Source organism: Momordica charantia, assembly GCF_013281855.1.
Source record: "Momordica charantia cultivar OHB3-1 chromosome 8 unlocalized genomic scaffold, Mcharantia_2.0 BLBB01000008.1, whole genome shotgun sequence".
Lineage (NCBI taxonomy): Eukaryota > Viridiplantae > Streptophyta > Magnoliopsida > Cucurbitales > Cucurbitaceae > Momordica > Momordica charantia.
Window position 1 is genome coordinate 26943203 of NW_028275166.1, and position 8885 is coordinate 26952087.

The 8885-nt window shown below is 34.1% G+C and overlaps 1 protein-coding gene across 3 annotated transcripts; it reads right to left on the bottom strand.

The window, feature by feature from the left end:
* Positions 1-680: 680 nt before the first annotated feature.
* On the bottom strand, positions 681-8000 carry LOC111013238 (senescence-associated family protein). Of its 3 annotated transcripts, XM_022287647.2 has the most exons (14): positions 7837-7999; positions 6518-6592; positions 6229-6391; positions 5685-5837; positions 5323-5396; positions 4109-4185; positions 3950-4021; positions 3109-3177; positions 2888-2934; positions 2658-2787; positions 2501-2569; positions 2315-2418; positions 1330-1405; positions 681-1040 (listed from the first exon to the last, which is right to left on the bottom strand). In XM_022287647.2, the coding sequence occupies exons 2-14, from the start codon at positions 6561-6563 to the stop codon at positions 879-881; spliced, it is 1242 nt and encodes a 413-aa protein (XP_022143339.2). In that variant the 5' UTR covers positions 6564-6592; positions 7837-7999; the 3' UTR covers positions 681-878. The 3 variants fall into 3 exon arrangements, with proteins under 3 accessions (XP_022143339.2, XP_022143338.2, XP_087983813.1); XM_022287646.2 differs by having other exon boundaries at positions 6229-6592; positions 7837-8000; XM_088127687.1 differs by lacking the exons at positions 3950-4021; positions 7837-7999 and having other exon boundaries at positions 6229-6592.
* Positions 8001-8885: the final 885 nt, after the last annotated feature.

Genomic DNA, 8885 nt, shown 5'->3' on the forward strand with positions numbered 1-8885 from the left:
TGGCTAAACATTGTTACATTTTAGATAAATAGAAATTGATTAAATTTTAATTTAAGTAGTCTGATTATGATGATGTAATTGTAAATCAACATACTCTACCCTAAAAATTTTATTATTCCTTTTTTTAAATTTTTTTTTACCTTTGTAGTTATGTAGTTGTGTCACACATTTAATTCTAAAATTTTAAATCATCTTAAACTTAATAAATAATAAGATTATATTGTTCATTAATCTTATTTCTCAAAAATAGAATCAAATTATATTATATAAATAAAGAGAATTACATCCGATAAGAATTCAACTTATATCAAATTTTAGATGTCTCTATCATAATAACGATAAAAAGAATCAATAACAAATGAATACGTCACCATTTTAAAATAATTTAAATTTTTTTTAATATTATACTAGATCTATAATGTGATTTTATTAATATCCTACCAATTATTATGATTATTATTGGCATTATTCCATCATTATTTTGCAATAATACCAATATCGAACTGATGGACATATTTGAAAATATTGACATGTCAACAGAAAATTTAATACCCTACCTATATCAAAGGTTTAAAACACCTCTGGTCTTATCCATTAGCCAATAGACGTTTTTCATCCCAATTATATTTCTTTCGTATTTTCACCTCCCTCGTTCTGATTAAAAATGCGAGAATTCCTGATTAAAAAAGAAAAAATAAACTATTTCCTTATTTTTTTTATAAGAACAAGAGAAATCCCATGAGATGAAATGGCTCAGTTTCCTCTTTTACACCAGCCACCAATCACATTGTAATGATTAGGGTTTTTCTTTCCCTATGCCCTTCAATTTATTTAGCTATCTACAGTTAAAGATTGTTCTTCCTAATAAGGATTTCTTCTCAAAATGGATTTGAATCATCATCATCAGCTTCCATGGTGGCCTTCTGGTTGAGTGTGAAGCTCCAGCTATCTCCTTCTTCTATTTCCCACTGTGTCTTCAGTTCTTTAATGGCGCTGGACGCTGCAGAAGCAATTGCTGGGTTACTGTCCTCTGCAAGTCTCTGCAAAACCGAACGAACAAACAAGCATCAGAGACAGAGAGAAAAGAGAGACTAAATTTTTAAATATTGATGTTGATAAGATATATTTAGAGTAACAAATAAGCATCTCACCCTTTTAAACAAGTTAAAAATTCTTATCGTTAATGTTATGTCCATGTTAGTTATATTTTATTGATATCTTCTTACATTTTGACAATTATTTTACGATATAACGAGAATGTTGATTCAGGTGTCGATGATAAACTCGTGAGATGGAAATGTAAAACTATATCCTAGGGAGAGGATTTACCTGCAATGCTCCCATGCCTGCATTTCCAAGAGTCCACATGGATGGGGCTGCTGCCAGAGCATTGGCCAATGCTTGTCTTCATAACAAAAATCACAGTAAAATTTAACCCCAATCAACCAATAATCAGCAAAATAGCACACATCAAGGGATGATCTAGTCGATTTTGTAACCCGGTATTCTGAATTGACTTTCATCAAAATCACAAAATTTATAAACAAAACACAAGCTTATGAATTTAATGTTTAATGTTTAATGTTCTATGATAATCGGATCGTTGAGGTCCATTTTTTGCATTATGCTCATCCACCTTCACAATCACTTAAAGGCCTTTGCCGCCTACTCCAAAGCCAACTTTGAGAAACAATAAAAGTTTTAAATTCACCTCCCAATTTGGAGGCTAAAATCCAAGATCTTGACAAGTATCTCAAAACGTTTAACGTTTTGACAAGTTCAGTTCTCGAGGTGGACGCTTAAATCCAAGATCTTCACAAGTATCTCAAAACTTGACAAGTGCAGTTCTCAAACAAGTTCAGTTCTCAATGTGGAGGCTTAAACCTACGACCTTGGAAGGTATCTCAGAACATCATAAACACTTACCATCAAAGCTCCGTATATTCTTCTAGGTTATTTTATTCATTGGGAATCAAAATTGTCTTCATCTATAGAAATGAGTCATCACGAGTAACAAAATACCTACAAAACTACTACCTCACCACAAAAAATTATTCAATGAGGCAGCTACATAACTGTTGGATATATATATATAGATTCAAAATCTATTTGCGCTCAATAACCATTAGATACATGTTCAAAATACAGTTTTAAATTCTATTTCATCCATCCAACGCTGTAGGATCATTAGCCATATTATTCCAACCCCTCGAATAATTTCTCCTCCACCACTAAATATACTTTATTTGGGAGTTGGTTGTGTTTCTTGATATATTAACATTAGACAATAGTTTAGCGAAGCTGAAATCAGTACCTAGTATTTTCGTCTGGAGAGCTGGAACATTCTGCAAGTAGAGATACACTGCTTTTGCCATCCATTGCATCAAGATCTATAAGAGTTCTAATCAACAGCTCGAGCTACGCGAGATAGAAATAACTTATGAGCAAACAGAAAACCATTATCGATGTTATTGGAAAATTGACGCATGGTAATTCAGACCTCTTCTGGATCAGTATAATCAATTCCATCAGCTTCAGAGAGGGCAGAGGCCATACTCCAATAAATCTCCTATACATTCAGCAGATGAAGAATATTGTGGTTATGGATAAAAATTCCAAAATGGAAGAGGATTGTTGATGGCTATTAATAAAGATACCTGAATTGCAGAAATGCGATCAGTTGGTAGTTCACCAGTTAAAAAATCTAGGCTCTTTCCATTTTTTTCTAGTTTTATACGCCCCATCATGTCATTGGCAGTTGGAAAACCCGTTTCGTTTGCCAGAGGACTGCATATATTGTGGTTAGATATCAAATATGTTCAATATTGGAAAATGGACTACAGGGAGTAAATGGGGAGAAATATTTTCAAGCATAAAAATAACTCACAATTTATACATCTTTCTCACCATCATGTCATGAATATTTTTGACAAACTGCAACAATATAGTACAGAAGAGAAAGGTCATATCTTATCTTTCTTGGAAGCAAAAAATAATATAGCAAAACTTAAAAACCACATCAAATGACTGAAGAAAGTTTTGCCCAACTTTGGCATGCTCACATCATCTACAGTTCTTCAAACTAGTACTGTAGTACAAATGATTTACCTCCAAAGCCATCAGGGCATCTTCCATTGCCCGCTGTTTAGCACGGAAATCGGCCAACCGCAAATCAGCCTGGGAATTATGAAGCCCGCGATGAGAGCTATTACATTAAATTTCCATTAATTCTACCAGTTAAGAAACAGAAGAAGACCAGAAAAGAATAAAAAAACAAGGATCTAATAGCTAACTTATCTGCAAGTCGACACCATTGGAAAGCAAAGCCATATAAAACATCTAAGGAAAAATTTAGTCTAGTAGACTGGCCATTGAAAATCTTGCAGCCAGAATATGTTTAATTTAGTCCAAGTTATATCAGAATCTAGCAGTCTCTTTAGTCCACCAGATGGTAGTGCTGATTAAACCCAGCAAACAATTCCACCAAATGGTAAGCCCCCAACCGACTCAACATCCTCCCAAATCCTGCCCACAAAAATCCTGAAAAAACTTCAAATCCCTGATAGGAATGGTTTTAAGGGTAATTAGGGATATTAGTAGGGTATTGAGGATACCTTAGTAATTAGATATAGAAAGTTGTTACGGAGAGTATTATAAATAAAGTGAGGGTGTAAGAATGAAGGTATCCAATTAGTGAGTATGGTTTTCGCTTGCGTGATATCTCAAGAGGGGAGGATCCAAGTACCTCTAATACTTAGTAGCTATTGTAGTTCGTTTATCTTTTATCTTTCAATATATTTCAGGTTCTATCAATCCCCCACCACTATGACTCTGGCTGCAGTCTCTACTCCATCCAATGATATAATCTCCCAACTTGGAACAGATTTTCATCATCAATACATACATCAAGAGTAACTACAATAAAGAATATTTGGATACACCAAGGTACCTCTAAGGCTCCATCACTCCAATGCTCATCAGCAGCACTTTTTAGTCTAGAGTGAGCCTTTTCTCTCAAGGTCTGGAAGAGAATAGAAGTTCAATAACCTATTAAATAGCTTTAGTACTCAATCAAAATGAGACACAAAATTGTCAAAATTGCACATACTGTAGCAATGCGTTGAAGTCGCTCAGCTTTTTTCTTCACTTTACGGTCAATTGTTTCTGTATCTTCTCTAGCTCGAGCTAACCAGAAAAAAGCCAATAAAACCATTAGGCCGAAATACACAACTAAATAGCAACTTCATACTTTAGAAACAGGAAGAATATTCAACAACCCAGCAACAGGAATGACATTCAAATTCCATAGAGGGGGAAGTGCACAGAACATTGGAGTTAGGCTCTCTACAAGTTATGTTGTAAAATTACTAGTGACAAAAAGAATATGCTATATGAGACTAGGATGCACAAAATAAACAAAAGAAAAAGAAAGAAAAGAAAAAAGCTCATATTTCAAAAGCTGGAATATTACTGGTGGATGCCATGAAAAGGGGAAAGTAAACTTAAAAAACTATAGAGAATAAAATTATAACCAATTCCAAATTTGGATTGACCAGATGGAAGAATCCATGGTGCTGACAAACATAGAATGAAAAGAACTGTTTCTCACCGTAGGCAGGTAAGAGATTCTACAGTGAAAGAGGACGTAGCCCATGCCCGATGGATATCCGATAGGGGGCCTTGTCCAATGGTTAATATCCAAGGAAGAACTGTTGATGGTAACCAGCAGGAGGAAATTCATAAACCGGTCGCTGGTTTGAGTAATTTGAAGTCTCCATGGCCCGATAGGATGACAAACGAGTTTTACAAAAAAAAAGCATGGAACACTTCGAAATCCGATTTAGGAGTGTTCCATGATTTTTTTCAAAATGGAATCATTAGTAGGAGAACGAGTAAAACTTTTGTTTGCCTTATTCCAAAGAAGAAAGGGCATGGACGGTTAACAATTTCAGACCGATCAATTTGGTTCCCTCCCTCTATAAGATTATATCTAAAGTCCTTGCTGACCGCCTGAAAAAAGCTCCTCCTTCCACTATTCACGAAGGTTAAGCAACTTTTGTAGAAGGATGCAAAATTTGGATGCCATTTTAATTGGCTCAGAAGCGGTAGGGAAATGGAAAGTGAATTGGCTCAGAAGTGGTAGTGAAAAAGAACAAATCAATAAGAGAAACATATACACTAACATGATGATGACATACTCCCAGAAAAACAATTTAGGACACGCATAAAAATAATTTTTGATCCTCCAGGTTTTTGAGTATCAAAGACCAGATATGCAGGCATACAACGTAGGGAAACACTGCATCTAAAATAAATGGATACCGTCAAGCTTAAGAAACTTGGATCCAAGGATAGCAACATCTTTACGTGCACGTGCATCCAGCCTCATTATGCCACTGACAAATTGACAATAGTAGGAAAAGATGTAAATACAATCACAGTGGAACAAACGGAACAAAATTCATTTAATCATGATAAGCAGGATAATTATTTTTTCCCCCAAAATCAAATTACCCAAAATGTCTCAACTATTACATTTAAATCTATCATGATCATTTAAAACACATGTAAGAGATTGAATACTAATAATTGATGCTGATAAACTTCATTGAAGCAGTTAGACAGATATCATTACAGCCACAAAAAAAAAAAAAAAAAAAAGGATTCTGAATCATGGATATTACCGAGAAAGCAAAACAATATCATTGTGAGCCCTTTCATTTACAAACTTCGCATCATTGTATGCAAATCGACAGGCTTCAGATATTCCTTGGTTGGACTTAATGGTCCTTCTAGGCACAGTTGGCTGCTCATCTTCATCGTCTCCAGTTTGGGCACTGATTTGGTATATAAGTAATCTTATTATGCAAGCTCAAAATAGTGCTACAAGTAATAGTTCATGTTAATTGACAACTATGGCCAATTATGTGATTGCACTGATTATTAACAAATTCAAAATCATATACAGCTTCAAAACCATTGCAAACAGATCAGCAACAAATTGATTGAATGTGCAATATTTACTCTTAAAATAAAGAATTTACATTTTTTTTTATGAGACAAAGATTTCATTAACAACAACAAAGGAGAGAGTATACAAAATAAGGCAAGGAGATAAATAATTTACATCTTTTAGATTATATCAGCATTCAATAGCCCCTGATCCTCCATACTATCTAGCATAAAACATGTCAGAAAATTCACCAATGATCGTTTGCATCATCTTACCATCTTAAACCTGCAGAACTATCATTAGGCCTAGCACATTCTTTTGTTTCTGTTTGATGAGTTCCTGTTGAGAAACATAATACTGCAGGTTTTCGGGGCAGGGTAAAGCACAAAGGTTTTCCATATGAGTTCCGCCGCCCAAGACTAGAAACTTTAACCTTTGCTGCCAAGAGACATCCATGGAGCTCCCCAATGTCAACTCTACAGCTTGACGGATTTAATTTTTCATGTTCTGTTGACTTGGATAAAGAAGAAAAAGTTCCATAAGAATTAAATACAGTTGCCTTACTGGTGACAACTGGGCTGCTTGAAACCTTGGTTGCAGTTAATGCCATGGAAGAATCAGTGAGGAAAAGGGACAAACCTAGCATTAGCAAGGAATGTGCTTTTAGGATAACTCATAGCAAAACCAGGTACACATAATCTATAGTGATCTCTACATAAGTAAAGCAAATAAAACTACCAGGTGTGTTAAAATTAAGCAAGAACGCATAAATTAAATATTTATCCTTTGTAACGAATAGCTGCTTGTATATGAAACATGCGCATTTATGGCAGTTTAGATCCATTTGGTTAGATGATGATTACAGGAACAGGAAATCAACCATTTTTTCACAGTTGATCAACAATATTGACATTCACAACAAACCATGAATTAGGTAATCATACTTGATGTAATGATTTTTCTAAATATTCAGGTCTGAACAAATATGCCTAAACAGCTATGTGTTAGGATCCTGATTACAAGAAAGTAACAATATAATTATATTGTAAAATTAAAGAGCAATTACAATATTAATAGCCTTTTGAGAGTGCTATCTCTCTCCCAAGTTCCACACCCTAGACTAATCCAAAACATGTCCTCATTCTCTCCCTACTACCTCTATTTATATCTAAACTACTCCTAATTATAACGCCCCTAACTAATACAGTAATACTATTTCCAAACTGTCCCTATTAGTACTCTCACACTATGGTTTGTACATCACAACAAAAGCAGCTAACGGACTCTTAAGCTGCACTATGGTTCACCATTCTCGGGTGGTTTAGAACTAGGATTAGCAAATCTCAAAGCTATAAATCAGGTTTTTCTTGGGTCTTCTGTTATGAAGAAAAGTTAAGTACTGGTAATGTTGCTAAACGAGGGATCCTCCATATTAGTTTTTTCTATGTCACAAAGCATATGAGTTAGCGAATCATATCAGCTTGTTGCTCCTAATAATCCCATTCATTCGAGAAAAGTCCATCACAGTCAAGGAAATCAGCAAATAGTTTAGGAAAGAATCTTGCTCGCCATTTGGAAAATTCATTCTTTCAGGAACAAAACCACTGTTGGATGGAAATAAAGTTCAGATACTAGGATCAAAGAGTGATAACTCCTACACTCACTCTATTTTTGACACCAAGCATAATTCAAAAGAGAAAACAATCAAAATTAAGCTACAAGAACCAAACGAGTTAACATTAAGCAACACGGCAAATATGAAGATCAAAGTAGGGTGATGACAGAATTCCAGAATTAAAAGCTTAAAACACGATCATAGAAAGAACCCATCAAAGAAAAAGCGGTGGTGAGAGCATCTGAGCACGCTGCCAAACAAATCTAACCTGTTCAAAGAAGCAAAAGAGAGCAGACAGGAGAAAGGGGAAAGGAAATGCAGCAAAATTTGCAGTGAGGGAGAAAGGGGGAAGCAAAGGCGGGGGGAGAAATAGGAACCACAAGCAAAATCTATGGCCCCGTGAAAGCCAACACAATCAGACAAAGAATGGGAATGAAAATGGATGGAGGAAACGACAGTAAATCAATGGCCTCTTGGAAGTTCATGTTCAATGGATGTGCCACTCGTCCACTCGTTTTGACTACCCTTTTCCATTTTCACTAGTTATGGATAAATCTACAAATTTTCAAAAATTACATTTTTTTTTTCTAATTTTAGTGGGCAGTAATTTTGCCATATTTTCAAATATAGTAAGAAATTATGATTTTGCACAAAATATATAAATATAATTTTTAATTTTTTTGTGTGTCTATTTAGACATTTTAAAGTAATTTTTCTTTTACCATTATATATGATGGACCATTCATTAATACACATCTATGATATCATTGTTAATTAAAGTAAAAAAAAAAATGTTAAAAAAAAAATTGTATATTAGTGATATATGCCTATCAAAATACTTTTAAGTCTTTTCAATAAGTGAATTTGGACTGTATTTTTTTTCTGTACATGCAAATCTACCGTGTTGTTATATTCATACTTATAATCATACCATATTATCATAACTATTATAATAGGTGGGATATTACTATGAATAAACTTTATATGACTCAACCCATTGAGCTAGACTTAAATTGACGATATTCAGCTAATGAATCTCTTTCTATATAAATTCAACTTCATAATTATTCTTTGAAAGATAATAATTTTCGGTTCTCATACGGTGTCAATCTTTTTAATATCCAACATGCAGTTCATAAGTAAAGAACTTTTTTTTAAATAAAAAAAAGGTTGAAATCTTATTTTAGTTCCTAAACTCCCGTGCTAATTGTATTTCAAACATCATGTTTTACTCACCAAACTTTGCATGACAAGCTATTTCGATCTTTACATTTTTCAAAAAATTATTTATTAGAAACATAACATATACATATATTT

What these genes read in the sequence shown, in the direction of transcription:
- LOC111013238 (XM_022287646.2), bottom strand. Translation starts at nt 6,563, where the DNA reads ATGGCATTAACTGCAACCAAGGTTTCAAGCAGCCCAGTTGTCACCAGT. An exon ending in AGTTCTGCAGGTTTAAGATG is followed by an intron (nt 5,838 to 6,228) that starts GTAAGATGATGC and finishes ATACCAAATCAG; the next exon opens with TGCCCAAACTGGAGACGATG. An exon ending in ATCGCATTTCTGCAATTCAG is followed by an intron (nt 2,570 to 2,657) that starts GTATCTTTATTA and finishes CTGAATGTATAG; the next exon opens with GAGATTTATTGGAGTATGGC.